Source organism: Grampus griseus, assembly GCF_964374135.1.
Source record: "Grampus griseus genome assembly, chromosome: 10".
Classification (NCBI taxonomy): Eukaryota; Metazoa; Chordata; class Mammalia; order Artiodactyla; family Delphinidae; genus Grampus; species Grampus griseus.
The window spans coordinates 28,634,208-28,653,134 of NC_139004.1; the positions used below are offsets into that span (position 1 = coordinate 28,634,208).

General features: G+C 41.6%; 2 protein-coding genes across 5 annotated transcripts in view; one reads left to right on the forward strand and one right to left on the reverse strand.

Annotated features, from left to right (window-relative positions):
- Window positions 1-582: 582 nt before the first annotated feature.
- Window positions 583-3,591, reverse strand: ANKRD66 (ankyrin repeat domain 66; the record flags this gene model as incomplete). The annotated part of the gene is made up of 3 exons (XM_082663484.1): window positions 583-781; window positions 1,976-1,982; window positions 3,429-3,591. 3 exons carry the CDS (start codon window positions 3,589-3,591, stop codon window positions 583-585), a joined length of 369 nt encoding a protein of 122 aa, XP_082519610.1.
- An 11,241-nt stretch (window positions 3,592-14,832) lies between these two features.
- The window catches only part of PLA2G7 (phospholipase A2 group VII), a 34,400-nt gene continuing 30,305 nt past the window's right edge, over window positions 14,833-18,927 (forward strand). For 2 of the 4 annotated variants that reach the window (XM_082663197.1, XM_082663200.1), the window contains exon 1: window positions 15,191-15,320. The gene's annotated coding sequence lies outside the window, so the exon portion shown is untranslated. Of the gene's footprint in view, window positions 14,849-15,178; window positions 15,321-18,927 lie in introns of those variants that run through there. The other 2 variants (XM_082663199.1, XM_082663198.1) reach the window with 2 other exon arrangements.

Here is an 18,927-nt window from a genome sequence, read left to right on the forward strand (position 1 = left end):
ATCATTGGTAAAAATGGCCCTGCTGAGACTGTGGGCTTCTACCCCAAGCAAAAAAAAAAGAAAAATAGCTGGAAACTCAGAGCTACATCTCTTCACCTCTTTGCTTGGTCTATGTGACAACAAATAATTTCTTTTTCATAGATTAACTGACCTGAGAATGTTGGAAATTTCTGAGGTTTTGTTGTTACAATACTTTTTTTTTTTCATCGAAACAACCAAGTTTCCTTAGGAGAAGATTTTTCTTTGCCCCTGAAATGCTATAATTGCATATAGGGGTTCAGGAGATGCTGACAGTGCAAATCACTGGTGACAAAAATGCAAACAGCTGACGTTTGTCCCCTCTTGGTAGTACTTAGGGACAGCAGGTATGGGCAAGGAGGAGACAGCCCATGTAGAGAGTCCCCAGGCCAGAATTCCAGACTGAACAACAAGTCAGGAGCTATCGGTAGAAGCCATGTGGGTAATTAATGATCTAGGAGTAAAATCATGTCAGGACAACACACACCAAACAACACCTAGTCTGGTGCCAAGGAAAGTCTCCTGCCAGAAAGCCCAGCTCCAGTTCCTGGGATGCCAGCCTTCTCACACTCTCCTGTCCTTGGTATTGCTGAGCCTGGTGGGGCCTCGAGTCTTATTCTTTTTCTTATTAGTGTTTTGCTTTGAGGAAGGAAGAGACAGCTCCAACTCCCTCTTCTTGGCATCCCAGTCTTCATCCCGCTGATCAAGCTGCAGCCCCTTCTGCTTGGTGGCCTGGCGGTGGTCCTGGCACTGGGGCTCAGCCCTAGGAGAGGGGAACCAGCTCTCAACCCCCAATGCCCGTGGACTGGACAGCCTGCCCGGCCTGCAGAGGGGCGTCTCCTCTGCCCTCTGCATGAGGCCTGGGCACCTCCGCCATCCAGTCGAGGAGAAAGGCGGCCAAGTTCAAGCATTTCCAAGTGTACACTTAGGGAGGTCTCAGACACTAAAGAAACTACTCGGAGGTGGAGAAAAACAGGGTGCCCGGGTGGGATGTCCATAGAATCAAAGACAAGCACTTAGTTTGAAGTGCTTGTCAGTTTTAATGACAGTGGCTGCACAACTAAGCCCCCCTACTCATTTTTAAAGTGCTCACATCAACAGAGCAACCTGCGTATTATGGGGAGGCTGTTTTCCTTCATTTATTTTTTAATTGCATTTTTTCCTAATTGTAAAAGCTATGTCTGTTCATTGTAGAAAAATTTATAGTACAGAAACAGGTAGGGAAGAAAATAAAAATTATAATCACGTACGTATTGTATGTATAGATGGATTTATGTAAAGAATAGTTAGATGATAGCTACAGAATCTTAGAACAGGTGATAGATGGAGAAATAGATGAATCGATCATCATACACACACGGACGATGGGAAGCATACAAAAACACTGTTTTGTATATGAGGCCAAAGGTGAGTATGTGACTTGCTTAAGGACACTGGTGAAAGCCCATTCACGGAGATAAGGTTTGAGCCAGTATGAGGACAAATGAAATTTGAGAGGATAAATGATCATACAGGCAGGGCAAACAGTATTGTAAGCGCAAAGCATGATAAAAAGCACAATTCATTCAGAGGACAGCAAACCTGCTTGTCGCTCAGCCTTTGTGCCCCCAACAAGCTGCAAGTGACCTCTCCGTATTCAGACCACAAAGCCTCCCTCCTCTGACCTGCTCTTTTGACCTTGTCACTTTCTATCTCGTGTTAGTGTTATTTATGTAAACCAGTTCTCTCCTCCTCTCCTGTCCATTCTTGCAGACCCTGCCCAGAAATCTTGCTTTTTCTTCCAAGTCACTCTACCCTGACCTGTGCTAACACCCCTAAGGCTCACTCTGCTTTCGGCAATCTCCATGCCGACTGCAAAACCAAATACTTGGCAACGACGTGGACGCACTTTGAGGGCATTATCCTAAGTGAAATAAGTCAGACAGAGAAAGACGAATATCATAGGATCTCACTATACCTAGAATCTGAAAACAAAAAACGGAGCTCATAGATACAGAGAACAGATTCGTGGCTGCTGTGGGTGGGCGCAAGATGGGTGAAGGTACAAAAGGTACAAACTTCTAGTTATAAAATAAATGTCATGAGAATGTAACGTACAGCATGGTGACTATTGCTAATAATACTGTATTGCATATTTGAAAGTTGCTAGGAGAGTAGATCTTAACAGTTATCACAAGGAAAACAATTTGTAACTATGTATGGTGGCAGATGTTAACTAGACTTACTGTGGTATTTCACAATATATACAAAAATTGAATCATTATGCTATATACCTAAAACTGATACTATGTTGTATGTCAATGACATCTCAATAAAAAATACATCAAGTCCCACTTACATGAAAGCTAGCACAGATTAAGAGCACAGGTTTTCTCGTCAGAGAGATGTGGGTTTATACCTGACAATAAATACCGCTTGCTAACCATGGCATCCCAGATGAGACACAAACATCCGAGGTTCAGTTTCCTCATTTGCCAATTAAGGATATATTCACTTACCTTACTGAGTTCTTGTGAAGCACAAAAGAATCACAGGCGGGGCTTCCCTGGTGGCGCAGTGGTTGAGAGTCCACCTACCGATGCAGGGAACGCGGGTTCGTGCCCCGGTGCGGGAAGATCCCACGTTCCGCGGAGCGGGTGGGCCCGTGGGCCATGGCCGCTAAGCCTGCGCGTCCGGAGCCTGTGCTCTGCAGCGGGAGAGGCCCGCGTACTGCAAAAAAAAAAAAAAAAAAAAAAAAAAAAAAGAATCACAGGCGTAACGTACACAGCCCAGCGTATAGCAAATGTTCACTGACAGGTGCTTTAGCATAGCTCCCATCGCTTTGTACTGGAAAATTCTCCCAACTGATTTCTCTGCAGCCAGGCTTGCTTCCCACCAACCCATTCGCCATATGGGAGTCAAAACAGATTTTTAAAAAGCAAAGTTGACTGTAATACTTCCCTAACATTCTTCAGTGGTGTTCTATGGCTGAAGGTCTTGACAAGCCCTTTGGCTGAGTTTTTGCCGCGATCCTCCTCCAGTTCTATAACTGAGCCTTGTTTGGCGTGTCCCAGCCATGAACAGGACAAAGTTCCCGTCTGCCCTCAAGAGGGCAGAAGGCTAACATTAATTGAGAGTCACTACTTGCTAGGCAGCGCACATTCGCTATCTTACTGAATCCTCACCACGAGATTCCAAGGCAGCATTACTGCTCTCATCATACAGATGGATAGACTAAGGCCTGGAGATGTTAAATAACCTGCCTAAGGTGCTACAACTAATAAGTGGAGGTGCTAGGATTGTAATGGCCCCCATTCATTCATCTGACTCCCAAGAAATGTCCTTTCTACTACCCCACACCGACTACCAACGGGGAACCTCATGAACAGTGGTCTCGAAGGGATGGATCTGCATAGGCATTGCCTACTCACCCTTGATCGCAGCCCAGGGAAGTGGGGTTCGGTCGTTCCAGTCCACTTCCTTGTAGTCTGGGCCACAGAAACTTTTCTTCAAAATCTTTTTCACTGAATTGTAGTCCCCAGCAGCTACAGCTTGGTGGAGTTTTGTCATGTCGGACAGTTTGGTCAATTCCATGACCAAAAAAACAACTGTGGGAAAAGCATGCCACTTAGGAAATTCTCTGCAATACTTTATTCCTAGGGAGTGATGCCATAGGGTTCCTGAGGGTTTACTTTCTTTCTTACCTCATACCTTTGCATCCAGGGTTGCTTCATGTGTATGCCCTGCTGAGTGTGTATTTGGATCTTAGCTACTGTGGTTAGTGCTTGCCAATCCCCTGTCCAAAAACTATCAATGGTTCCTTTCTGCCCATAGGATTATACGCTAAGCTCATGGGCTGACATTGGCTAATTGGCCTCAAACCGCTTCCCAGTACTACTTCCCACTCCTACTCAAAAGTGCTAGCAGTGTGACTCTCAGTAATTCTGTGCCTTACCGTTCTCATCTAAAGAATGGGTATAATGGGCTTCCCTGGTGGCGCAGTGGTTGAGAGTCCGCCTGCCCATGCAGGGGACACAGGTTCGTGCCCCGGTCCGGGAAGATACCGCATGCCGCGGAGCGGCTGGGCCCGTGAGCCATGGCCACTGAGCCTGCGCGTCTGGAGCCTGTGCTCCGCAACGGGAGAGGCCACAACAGTGAGAGGCCCGCGTACGGCAAAAAAAAAAAAAAAAAAAAAAAAAAAAGAATGGGTATAATTAGCCAGGGTCTTTTGAGAATACAAGGACAGTCCATGTGAGCAGTTTATACTGGATACAGAGCAGGTGCCCCATGGAAATTAAATATTATCGCTACATCAATTCAGGAGATGGACAAGATGAAAACATACAAATAAAATGGCTAAAAATTGTTTACAACATTAAGACACAAGCCAACAGTTCTCAAACTACAGTTTATAGACATTTAGAATTCCCTGGACCCTTTTGAGGGATCTATGAGGTCAAAGCTATTTTCATTATAATATTAAAATGTGGGGGTTTCCCTGGTGGCAGAGTGGTTGACAGTCCGCCTGCTGATGCAGGGGACACAGGTTCGTGCCCCGATCAGGGAGGATCCCACGTGCTGCAGAGCGGCTGGGCCTGTGAGCCATGGCCGCTGAGCCTGCGCGTCCGGAGCCTGTGCTCTGCAACGGGAGGGGCCACAACAGTGAAAGGCCCGCGTATGGCAAAAAAAAAATGTGATTGGTCCTGTTCCCTGTGCTGATAATTGGTCTGATGGTTCAAAAACAAAGATGTAGAAAACCACTGGTGCCTTAGCGTAAAGCGAGGCAATGACACCAAACACCTAGCAGTCAAGGTATTCTTCACCACCACACACACAGAGTTTTTCTTTTTGTTTTAAGGCTAATTTTAGTAAAGAAATTAAAGCAGTAAGAATTATTTATATTAAATTCTGACCCCTGATTACATGACTTCGTAAACGTGTGTTTTTTTTTCCTGTGGTACGCGAAGACAGGCCACAACAGTGAGAGGCCCGTGTACCAAAAAAAAAAAAAAAAAAAAAAAAATATATATATATATATATATATATATATATACCCAGCATAGGAGCACCTCAATCCATAAGGCAAATGCTAACAGCTATAAAAAAGGAAATTGACAGTAACACAATGATAGTGGGGAACTTTAACACCTCACTTACACCAATGGACAGATCATGCAAACAGAAAATTAATAAGGAAACACAGCTTTAAATGACACAATAGACCAGATAGATTTAATTGATATTTATAGGACATTCCATCCAAACACAGCAGATTACACTTTCTTTTCAAGTGCGGATGGAGCATTCTCCAGGATAGATCACATCTTGGGTCACAAATCAAGCCTCAGTAAATTTAAGAAAATTGAAATCATATCAAGCATGTTTTCTGACCACAATGCTATGAGATTAGAAATGAATTACAAGGAAAGAAACATAAAAAACACAAACACGTGGAGGCTAAACAATACGTTCCTAAATAACCAAGAGATCACTGAAGAAATCAAAGAGGAAATCAACAAATACCTAGAGACAAATGACAATGAAAACACGACAATCCAAAACCTATGGGATGCAGTAAAAGCAGTTCTAAGAGGGAAGTTTATAGTTATACAAACCTACCTCAAGAAACAAGAAAAATATCAAATAAACAATCTAATCTTACACCTAAGGGAACTAGAGAAAGAAGAACAAACAAAACCCAAAGTTAGCAGCAGGAAAGAAATCATAAAGATTAGAGCAGAAATAAGTGAAATAGAAACAAAGAAAACAATAGCAAAGATCAATAAAAGTAAAAGCTGGTTCTTTGAGAAGATAAACAAAATTGATAAACCATTAGCCAGACTCATCAAGAAAAAGAGGGAGAGGGTTCAAATCAATAAAATTAGAAATGAAAAAGAAGTTACAACAGACACCACAGGAATACAAAGCATCCTAAGAGACTACTACAAGCAACTCTATGCCAATAAAATGGACAACCTGGAAGAAATGGACAAATTCTTAGAAAGCTATAACCTTCCAAAACTGAACCAGGAAGAAATAGAAAATATGAACAGACCAATCACAAGTAATGAAATTGAAACTGTGATTAAAAACCTTCCAACAAACAAAAGTCCAGGACCAGAGGGCTTCACAGGTGAATTCTATCAAACATTTAGAGAAGAGCTAACACCGATCCTTCTCAAACTCTTCCAAAAAATTGCAGAGGAAGGAACACTCCCAAACACATTCTATGAGGCCACCATCACCCTGATACCAAAACCAGACAAAGATACTGTAAAAAAAATAAAGTTACAGACCAATATCAGTGATGAATATAGATGCAAAAATCCTCAACAAAATACTAGCAAACAGAATCCAAGAACACATTAAAAGGATCATACACCATGATCAAGTAGGATTTAACCCAAGGATGCAAAGATTCCTCAATAAACGCAAATCAATCAATGTGATACACCAGATTAACAAATTGAAGAAGAAAAACCATATGATCATCTCAGTAGATGCAGAAAAAGCTTTTGACAAAATTCAACACCAATTTATGATAGAAACTCTCCAGAAAGTGGGCATAGAGGGAACCTACCTCAGCCTAATAAAGGCCATATAGGACAAACCCACAGCAAACATCATTCTTAATGGTGAAAAACTGAAAGCATTTCCTCTAAGATCAGGAACAAGACAAGGATGTGCACTCTCACCACTATTATTCAACACAGTTTTGGAAGTCCTAGCCACGGCAATCAGAGAAGAAAAAGAAATAAAAGGAATACAAATTGGAAAAGAACAGGTAAAACTGTCACTGTTTGCAGATGACATGAGACTATACATAGAGAATCCTAAAGATGCCACCAGAAAACTACTAGAGCTAATCAATGAATCTGGTAAAGTTTCAGGATACAAAATTAATGCACAGAAATCTCTTACATTCCTATACACTAATAATGAAAAATCTGAAAGAGTAATTAAGGAAACACTCCCATTTACCATTGCAACAAAAAGAATAAAATACCTAGGAATAAACCTACCTAAGGAGACAAAAGACCTGTATGCAGAAAACTATAAGACACTGATGAAAGAAATTAAAGATGATACCAACAGAAGGAGAGATATACCATGTTCTTGGATTGGGAGAATCAATATTGTGAAAATGACTATACTACCCAAAGCAATCTATAGATTCAATGCAATCCCTATCAAATTACCAATGGCATTTTTTACAGAAGTAGAACAAAAAATCTTAAAATTTGTATGGAGACACAAAAGACCCCGTATAGCCAAAGCAGTCTTGAGGGGAAAAAGCAGCACTGGAGGAATCAGACTCCCTGACTTCAGACTATACTACAAAGCTACAGTAATCAAGACAATATGGTATGGCACAAAAACAGAAATATAGATCAATTGAACAAGATGGAAAGCCCAGAGATAAACCCACGCACATATGGTCAACTAATCTATGACAAAGGAGGCAAGGATATATAATGGAGAAAAGACAGTCTCTTCATAAGTGGTGCTGGGAAAACTGGATAGCTACATGCAAAAGAATGAAATTAGAACACTCCCTAACACCATACACAAAAATAAACTCATAATGGATTAGAGACCTAGATGTAAGATCGGACACTATAAAGCTCTTAGAGGAAAACAGGAAGAACGCTCTTTGACATAAATCACAGCAAGATCTCTTTTGATCCACCTCCTAGAGTAATGGAAATAAAAACAAAAATAAAAACATGGGACCTAATGAAACTTAAAAGCTTTTGCCCAGCAAAGGAAACCATTAACAAGATGAAAAGACAACCCTCAGAATGGGAGAAAATATTTGCAAACAAATCAATGGACAAAGGCTTAATCTCCAAAATATATAAACAGCTCATGCAGCTCCATATTAAAAAAACAAACAACCCAATTAAAAAATGGGCAGACCTAAATAGACATTTCTCCAAAGAGGACCTACAGATGGCCAAGAGGCACATGAAAAGGTGCTCAATATTGCTAATTTTTAGAGAAATGCAAATCAAAACTACAGTGAGGTATCACCTCACACCAGTTAGAATGGGCATCATCAGAAAATCTACAAACAAAAAATGCTGGAGAGGGTGTGGAGAAAAAGGAACCCTCTTGCACTGTTGGTGGGAATGTAAATTGATACAGCCACTATGGAAAACAGTATGGAGGTTCCTCAAAAATCTAAAAATAGAATTACCATATGGTCCAGCAATCCCACTACTGGGCATATACCCGTAGAAAACCATAATTCAAAAAGACACATGCACCCCAATGTTCATTGCAGCACTATTTACAATAGCCAGGTCATGGAAGCAACCTAAATGCCCATCGACAGATGAATGGATAAAGAAGATGTGGTATATATATACAATGGAATATTACTCAGCCATAAAAAGGAATGAAATTGGGTCATTTGTTGAGACGTGGAAGGATCTAGAGACTGTCATACAGAGTGAAGTAAGTCAGAAAGAGAAAAACAAATATCGTATATTAATGTATATATGTGGAACCTAGAAAAATGGTACAGATGAACCAGTTTGCAGGGCAGAAATTGAGACACAGATGTAGAGAACAAATGTATGGACACCAAGGGGGGAGAGCAGCAGGGGGTGGGGATGGGGTGTGATGAATTGGGAGATTGGGATTGACACGACATGTATACACTGATGTGCATAAAATTGATGATTAATAAGAACCTGCTGTAAAAAAAAATAAAATAAAGTTCAAAAATTCAAAAAAAAATAGAATATTACAAAAGTGACCAATAATTTAGTTTATATGTATGTGCTTGTTTATATGGGGAAAAGCTTAAAAGAATATACTTTGTAGTTAGATTAGTTGAATGAGCACTTATAACTCACACAAACAAAAGAAACATTTTGTAATTGTCAAGGGCAGAGCTTTTAAGGACCTTGATTAGCTGTGGTAACAGTAGGAATGGGAAGGAAGATATGGATGACACTGTGAGTGTAGAATCAAATAACTTGGCAACCGAATAAAGGAGCCAGGTAACTGTGAATCACAGTGCCACCAGGTGCCTTGGACTTCGCACAAAGCCTCCTACATCTTGATTGGGGTTAGTAGCAGTGCTATCAATGACTCAGGCAAAGAAAAATGTCCTGGAGACTGGTTTGGCAAGCCAGATCTTAGAGTCCAATTACTGAATGAATACAAACAAGCCGCTTGTGACAGCCACAGTTCCAAGTCATAAGTAAACCAAGTCTACAGAAGGCATTAAGGCCTGCCAAGGAGGAATGAAGCCTAAGCCTGGCATTGGGTGATGACTTTTGGAATTGGCTAAAATACTGAATAAAAGATTCTTCATCCCTTCTCCACTTTTGAAACTTAGAGGCATGGCCATCTGGGACCTGCCGTCCTCTGGAAGTGCTTCACCTCTGAGGTCTTGTGTTTCAGATTCCATTCTCGATCATGACCTTCTACCCGACTTCCATCACGCTGACTCAGGGTAGTTTCCTCCAACCCACTCAAATCACCAATATTTTTCAGTTCTTCCTGGTTATTCATGTTACGTATATGTATAGTCATATAGATATGAAGTCTCTTTCCCATAGCTGTGTGAGTATATATGTGTGTCGTATAGTAATATGGACATGAAATCTCTTTCCCATAGGTGTATGTGTATATATACATATGTGTGTATTGATGTATAGATATACAGGTACATATCTATATATCAGGTGCTCGTTCTGCTTGCCAAATACTGTTCTAGGCAATTTACATGCATTATCTCTTTTAATACTCACTGAGCCCTCGTGATATAGATGATATTATTATTTCTATTTCACAGCTTAGGAAACTGAGGGGTTTAAAGTCTGTGTAAATTGCCCAGGGCCTTAGAGCTAGTAAAGGTAGAACTGGATTTGAGCCCAGGTCTGTCTGACTCAGGCCTCTTAATTACCACATTTACCTCTGGAAAAATATCTGGAAGACATGTACTAAGTTGTTAAATAATTACCTAATGAGGTTGGGGTTATGGCGGAACCCTCGTATTCTATATTTTTCTCCTTTATTTTGTTTGGATTTCCATCTAAAAATTCTTTTTCCATTAACAACAATTCCCTCATTTTTCACTGCCTCTGGCCAGTCTGCTCTCCCAGTTTCCAAGCCCAGATAGCCCTCTTCTGTTGTTTAGTTCCTGGACTGGCAAACATCGCCAGGGAAAGCACATCACCAGACAGACTGAATCCATGACTAAGGAGTGGATTCCAGCCACCATGGGGCCCAGAAAGATTCAAACATCCTCAGGCAGTTCTCATTGCCATTCCCCAGGTTTTCACTCTCCTCGTGCTTTCTTTCACTCAAACTATAGCCACATGTCTTTTCTTTTCCATAAAATGTCTTAAAAGTAGTCGACACATATTGTCTTTGTACCCTTTATTCCTCACTGACTCCCTGCCTTAACCCCTCTGTTATACTCAAACTGGTCTTAGGTGTCACCGATGCCTTCCTGATTGGGAAATCCCACAGCCCTTGCTTTAGTCAATTCTATTTAATCAACAGTGTCGATCATATCTTTTAAACTCCTTTCTCTCTTGACTTCCGTAAAGCTCCTCTCTCCCATTTTCTATCCTCACTTTGACCAACCTCACAATTTCATTCACGACCTCCTCTTCCTCATACCTTCCATGAATGCGACTGTTCTTTAGAATTTTTTCTACCACTACCCTGTCTAAAAACACTCCATATCAATTCCATGCGCTCTCAGTATTTTTATCTCTAAATAAATGACTTCTGCCCAGGTCTCTATATTGAGGCTCAGACCTGTATAACTAACCACTCAGTGTGCTGGCTCACTAGAGGGGAGAAAAATCACATTTTGGAGTATTTGCTGAATTCAAGCCACCCACATGAAGTCACTGCAGAGAGAGCTGGAAAATGTGCACAGTGGCTCTCTCGAGCAGGGATAAGTTGACTTCACACACCACTTGGTACCCAAGGGCAAAGGGTCTCAAACTATTTTTTTGACATACTGCAGAAAAGAGGTTTTATGTCAGTTACATATATATGCTATGGAAACCAAATTCGATGAAACAGCACTAAACTTTGCCACATGTGATGCACTTTAAAAGTTGTCATGTTCCATTTCATTAAAAAATATTTGTACCCACTCACCAAGTAGATTTCATAAGCCATCAGTGGTTCAAGACCCACAATTTATAAACATCATCCTTGGGTCTTTCAAACTCGATATGCACAGAATGGTGTTCATGATCCCACTTCTACAACCTGTTCCTTTTCCCTAATTTCCTGTGTCAATCAATGGCTCCATCATCTACCTGGTTTCCCCAGCTGGAAATCTCACGGCCATTTTGGACTCATCCCTCTGCTTTATCCCTCATGGCCATTTCTGCCTTGTTCATATCTCTCAAGGAGATCTTCCAGTCTCAGTCCCCACTGTCACTATCCTGTTTTATATCAGCTTTCACATAATAGTCTCCTAATTCATCCCCTGCTTTTGGTTTCTCCAATCTCAACTTATCTTTTTTCAGTTCAAAGCCATCTTCTAAAAATAAGTACTGCTACTGCTCTGCTTAAAAACTCTGATGGTTCCTCATTGCCCCCAAATATTTCTTATTCATTCAGAAAACATCTATTGGGCAACTACTGTGGGCCAGGCTCTGTATTGGACACAGGGGAATAAAAATGCCATGGTTCCTATCCTCAAGGAGCTTACAGTCCGAACTCCATTGCATTACTGAGAAGACTCTTTTAGTAGTTCCAGCTCACCTTTTCACCTTACCTTCTGCTCCAGCCTGTCTATATATCTGATGCCCTTGTCACAGTAGAGGACTGGACATCACCAAGGTGTATCCTCCACTTCTAGGCTCCGGTGCCTTGGCTCATGCAGTCCCACATTCTATGGGATGCCTTCCTCTTCCTTCTAGATGAACTCCTACTCATTCTTGAAAGCCTCTGTCTTGGTGAAGCCTTCCTTTTCACAAGTTCCTATTCAAAAATTTTAAATATTGAATCAATGTAATCATGCCCATATCCCAAATAGTTAAATAGTACTCAGGTGCTAAAAGAGAGAAGCCAGAGTCTCCCACCTCAACTCACCCCAACCCCAGCCCAATTCCCCAAAGGTAATCACCCTTAATGATTTTCCTTTTTAGATATCTGGTGATCTCCATGTTTGCAAAATAGTATGCTATATTATTATTTCTTGGTGTATCATCCTAAGCACTGTCTATCTAATTTCTACTAGGAGAGTGAGCATTTAGCTCACAACCATCCTGGTCCTATCTTTTCTCTTCTCTAACCCTCCTAATAGAGTTACATCTCTCTACTCAGGCCCTCCACTACATCTCTGCTCTGCAAAGTCACTGTGCATCCAGACGTTTACTTTTTGTTCTACTAACTATGGATATTATCTCTTTTGACTCTCATCATTTTCCAAAATGAGACCCTTAGTAACTCAACCTTTTCTCCATCCTAGTAGGCCTCACTTCTACCTCCTTCTACCTACTTACCTATAGGTACTTCTACATTTTAAAAATCAATCATATTTACATTCTCCTGTATAATCATAGTTCATTTTTCTTTGGCTTGTTTAAAAGGTGTTTCTAAGAGTTGAAAACCAGTAAGCACGTTTGCACTGTTAGACTAGTGAATGTTGTTTTCGATCGTCTAGTGGAATACTCTGATCATACTTTCTTCTCTGGTCCGTTCAGAGAAATATATTTTTAGTTTCAGGTTTAATAGTGTCTCCACCCAATAGCTCAAAATCAATCCATTTTAAATTATATCACACTTACATCATGTCTTTCCTGGATATTTTCCCTCTTGGAGTTTCTAGTTTTAACTTTAATTGTCTTTAATTTTAAATTTAAGTAATTTAATCTTCTAATTTTTTCTTTTGCATTCTGTTACCTTCTAAGGGCCTCGAGGGTTTCCAAGTTCCCAATCATACTTTTAGTTTTATTGAATCCCATTGTTTCTTCCAGCTTCATTACTTTAATCAGGATGGGTTAGTTTCCAGACCGTCACCCTGGGGCTTCCCTCCTCGGCTCATCTGGCTTGGAGCCTCTTTTCCTTGGATCCTGTGCAGTGAGAATGCCTTTCACTTCCATCCCTTCCAAGGAGAATTAATAACTCACTTCTCAGAAACCCCACAGTCCTTGTATTTACCTACAAGGGCTCACTTGCTATGGTGTGATTTCCTTAGCCTCCAGGGGTAGTCATCCTTGAAACGGTACCTAACATACAGTTTGCCCTCAATAAACACTATTTGAAAAGACTATGGAGCACATTATTACTATTTATTCCAAAATCTTGATTGAGGACAGAGTCATCAGTTTTTTTCATGTTAAGGAGTAAAGAAGCACTTCTATATTGATGGGAAATGGGAGTAAGAATTAAGAGATAAGAAACAGCTCAACAAAGAATCAATTTATAAACACAAGTACCTTATTTTTTTCACTACATCAAAACAAAAACAAAACCCATATCAGATCCACCTTATAACCTGTATGTCTACGTTGACTTGCCATCCTTTGGAATGTGAGGCCCATTCTTTATTCATTTCACTGGACTGGGGTTGCCAGGAAAGTTACAGGAAGCCCAGTTAAATTTGAATTTCAAATAAACAACACATAATTTTGAGTATGAATAGGTTCCAAATATTGTATGGAACCTTCTTATACTAAAACCTTTTTGTCATTTGTCTGAAATTCAAATTTAACTGGATGTCCTGTATTTCATTTGCTAAATCTGGCAACCCTACACTGGGGACCTTCTCAGGACATTAACCTGCTAAATGCCAACCAGTCTGACCTCCTCAGAGAGAGTAATCTGATTACAATGGGAGGAAGCACAGAGTTGACATGGAAAGAAAGAAAGAAAATATTTCCTACTTGCCTTCAAGACCTGCTTTCAAAGCCCACCACCTTTTTAGGTGTGATGATGGATTTTCTGATTGTGTCTTCTGAATCTTCATCCTGTCTTAAGGTTAAAGGGAGGAGGTCCTTAGAGACCGCTTACGTAGTGTATCATGTACACTTTTAGATTAATATTCTGGGGCAATTTGTTTCATAGGCGGTTATCCCAGGAAGCACAGGAAATTGTCATTAGGCTGAGATAGTTTAAATGTTCACCTATTGTCAGGTTTAAATAAGTCACTGCTTCTTTAAAGATAATACTATTAGACAGCACTGTGTATGCTCTGTCCTAAGCATTTCACATACATTTGCATTTCGTTCTCACAAGGTGCCTCTGACTAATGTACTTTGATTATCTCCGTTTTACCCTTGAGGAAGCTGAGAAGCAGAAAGGATAAAGAACTTGCCCAAAGTGACATCACTAACAAGTGTGAGAAAGGAGCTATAATCCATGCCTTCTTAATCTGGAGTCCTCCAAATAAAAATAAAATAAATTTCATCTACAGTCCTGTCAACCTCGCCAAAAAGCCAAAAATCACTAGTTAAAAACATAAAACATTAACTCCACCCATGAATGTCAAGCTACTTTCTCTGAGTCTCTAACTGAAGCTTTAAATGAATATCTTAAAATTAGAAAGTTGGATTGAGGAGAAAGCATTGGAAAATGAAGGAAGGAATTTCAGCGAAACCGCAAAGAACTGGGTTAAGCTGAGCTATCAGATGGCCCCTTTTCACACCATTTCCCCCCAAGTCATAAAAGCCCTTCCTGATTGCCCTTCACTGTATTTCCACGGAGAAATGAAACTAACTCAGTGGCAGGCCTTCCAAGCCGGAGCATAGTCCACATAATTTCTAGTTCCAGTGTGCTATAAAACGGAAAGCGGACTGCGCAAGGCATTGCGGATTGCAGATGGAAACAGAGTAACCGGGAATTTAGTGAAACGAGCAAGGTCGGCGCGATGGGGGGGGGGTGAATGGAACTGGGAGAGATCTGATCGGAATAGAGTCTGAGAACAGGAACTGGGGGCGCAGCACCCGCTCTCTGCACGCGTGGGTCGGTCCCGGGGGGGAAGGGGGTTAAGTTAACCCGCGGGTCCAGATTGCAGACCGCCAGTCCTGGGAGGGTGCTGTGTGCGCCGAGCTCGCCCGCGTCCCAGCGCCTCTGCTGGTGGGAGGACGGTGGCCTCAGCTCCACCCCTTCCCTCCTCCTGCGGCGCCGGGGGAGGTCAGAGTCGGGGCGACCGGACGGCGCGGGGCAGAAGGAGCGCGAAGCCAGCGCGCAGCCCCTCGCCCGCCGCCCCGCGGCCACGGTGACCCGGTGACAGCGGGCGACAGAGCCCGCGGTACTGGCAGCGAGCAAGCAGCAGAAGGGGTCGGCGCGCCCGGTCCCGGTTCCCGCGAGCAGCTCATCGCGGTGCCCGGGTGAGGAGGTACCCCGGGGCGGGTGGGAGCCGGGGGTTGCCGCCGGCTGGGGGGCTGGGAGGTTGGGGGCTGAAAGGATGGGGATGGGAGGATGGGGGAGGATGGGGGTTGGAGGGCTGGCACCCCGCCCGCACCCACCTCCAAGCCGGAGCTGGGCTCGCCTTCCCTGCCGCCCTCCGAACAGCTCTGGGATCTTTGCGGGGAGGGTGATGGAATTCGAGCCCAGTTCTCCCAAACTTCTTCCGGAGCCCAGTTCTGAGAAGCTGCTGTATGATCTGAATGACAAAGCCGTCCCTCTCTGCTCCGATCACTTACTCCCCATGTCCCAGAGCTCCAGGCTGCAGCCCAGATAAGATCTCGGCTGCGCTACCCTGAGTCTGCGGGAGGCTTGTTTTTAAAAAGCCAAACAGAACCAGAAAGCAGAGAACATTCTCTTCCCCGTCATCACCTGGAGCCTCTCATAGACCTTTCTAGCTCTAAAAACGAAAAGGTCAGGCTTTCATTCAGACCTCTGGCTTCCGAGGTGGCTGCGGAAATGGGAGGAAGGAGGAGGGAGAGCTGTGTGGGCTCATAAGGGGGCTGGGAGCCCTTGAGGGACTTACGTGTTCAGGTTCGAGAGGGATTTCTGTTAACAAATCAGTATTGAACAAATTACCTTTGACCCCAATAAGAATGCTGAGCCAGGAGGTTAGTCTATGAGTAGGAGCCGGGAAATGCACCCCTTCAAAGTGTTGACAGTTACAAAGGCCTGGAACCTCATCTTGGGCTAACACTGAACTCAGGGATCCGAGCATTAAGTATTGGCCTGGTCCATAGGAAGGGGAAGGGGATGGCTTTCTTTTTTTTTTTTAATTTAATTTAATTTATTTATTTTTTATACAGCAGGTTCTTCTTATCTGTTATACATATTAATGTATATATGTCAATTCCAATCTCCCAATTCATCCCACCCCCACCCCCACTTTCCCCCCTTGGTGTCCATACATTTGTTCTCTACATCTCTGTCTCTATTGCTGCCTTGCAAACCAGTTCATCTGTACCGTTTTTCTAGATTCCACATATATGCGTTAATATACGATATTTGTTTTTCTCTTTCTGACTTACTTCACTCTGTATGACAGTCTCTAGGTCCATCCATGTCTCTACAGATGACCCAATTTCGTTCCTTTTTATGGCTGAGTAATATACCATCGTATATACATGTACCACATCTCCTTTGTCCATTCGTCGGTCGATAGACATTTAGGTTGCTTCCATGACCTGGCTATTATAAATAGTGTGGCAATGAACACTGGGGTGCATGTGTCTTTTTGAATTATGGTTTTCTCTGTGTGTATGCCCGGTAGTGGGATTGCTGGGACATATGGTAATTCATTTTGAGTTTTTTAAGGAACCTCCATGCTGTTCTCCATAGTGACTGTATCAATTTACATTCCCACCAACAGTGCAAGAGGGTTCCCTTTTCTCTACACCCTCTCCAGCAACTGTTCTTTGTAGATTTTCTGATGATGCCCATTCTAACTGGTGTGAGGTGATACCTCATTGTAGTTTTGATTTGCATTTCTCTAATAATTAGTGATGTTGAGCAGCTTTTCATGTGCCTCTTGGCCATCTGTATGTCTTCTTTGGAGAAATGTCTATTTAGGACTTCTGCCCATTTTTTGATTGAGTTGTTTGTTTTTTTAATATTGAGCTGCATGAGCTGTTTATATATTTTGGAGATTAAGCCTTTGTCCATTGATTCGTTTGCAGATATTTTCTCCCATTCTGAGGGTTGTCTTTTTGTCTTGTTTATAGTTTCCTTTGCTGGGCAAAAGCTTTTAAGTTTCATTAGGTCCCATTTGTTTATTTTTGTTTTTATTTCCATTACTGTAGGAGGTGGGTCAAAAGAGATCTTGCTGTCATTTATGTCAAAGAGTGTTCTATCTATGTTTTCCTCTAAGAGTTTTATAGTGTCCGGTCTTAGATTTAGGTCTTTGATCCAGTCTGAGTTTATTTTTGTGTATGGTGTTAGGGAGTGTTCTAATTTCATTCTTTTGCACGTAGCTATCCAGTTTTCCCAGCACCACTTATTGAAGAGACTGTATTTTCTCCATCGTATATGCTTGCTTCCTTTGTCATAGATTAGTTGACCATAGGTGTGTGGGTTTATCTCTGGCTTTCTATCCTGTTCCATTGATCTATATTTCTGTTTTTGTGCCACACCATATTGCCTTGATTACTGTGGCTTTGTAGTATAGTCTGAAGTCAGGGAGTCTGATTTCTCCAGCTCCACGTTTTTCCCTCAAGACTGCTTTGGCTATACGGGGTCTTTTGTGTCTCCATACAAATTTTAATATTTTTTGTTCTACTTCTGTAAAAAATGCCATTGGTAATTTGATAGGGATTGCATTGAATCTGTAGATTGCTTTGGGTAGTATAGTCATTTTGACAAGACTGATTCTTCCAATCCAAGAACATGGTATATCTCTCCATCTGTTTGTATCATCTTTGATTTCTTTCATCAGTGCCTTATAGTTTTCTGAGTACAGGTCTTTTACCTCCTTAGGTAGGTTTATTCCTAGGTATTTTATTTTTTTGTTGCATTGGTGAGTGGGATTGTTTCCTTAATTTCTCTTTCTGATCTTTCATTGTTAGTGTATAGGAATGCAAGAGATTTCTGTGCATTAATTTTGTATCCTGCTACTTTACCAAATTCATTGATTAGCTCTAGTAGTGTTCTGGTGTCCTCTTTAGGATTCTGTATGTTTAGTATCATGTCGTCTGCAAACAGTGGCAGTTTTACTTGTTCTTTTCCAATTTGTATTCCTTTTATTTCTTTTTCTTCTCTGATTGCTGTGGCTAGGACTTCCAAAACTATGTTGAATAATAGTGGTGAGAGTGGACATCCTTGTCTTGTTCCTGATCTTAGAGGAAATCCTTTCAGTTTTTCACCATTAAGAATGATGTTTGCTGTGGGTTTGTCCTATATGGTCTTTATTATGTTGAGGTAGGTTCCCTCTGTGCCCACTTTCTGGAGAGTTTTTATCATAAACAGGTGTTGAATTTTGTCAAAAGCTTTTTCTGCATCTATTGAGATGATCATATGTCTTTCATTCTTCAGTTTGTTAATATGGTGTATCACATTGATTGATTTGCCTATATTGAAGAATCCTTGCATCCCAGGGTTAATCCCACTTGATCATGGTGTATGATCATTTTAATGTGTTGTTGGATTCCATTTGCTAGTATTTTGTTGAGGATTTTTGCATCTATATTCATCACTGATATTGGTCTGTAATTTTCTTTTTTTGTGGTATCTTTGTCTGGTTTTGGTATCAGGGTGATGGTGGCCTTGTACAACAAGTTTGAGAGTGCTCCTGACTCTGCAATTTTTTGGAAGAGTTTGAGAACATGGCTGTTAGCTCTTCTCTTAATGTTTGACAGAATTCACCTGTGAAGCCCTCTGGTCCTGGACTTTTGTTTGTTAGAAGGTTTTTAATCACAGTTTCAATTTCATTACTTGTGATTGGTCTGTTCATATATTCTATTTCTTCCTGGTTCAGTTTTGGAAGGTTATAGCTTTCTAAGAATTTGTCCATTTCTTCCAGGTTGTCCATTTTATTGG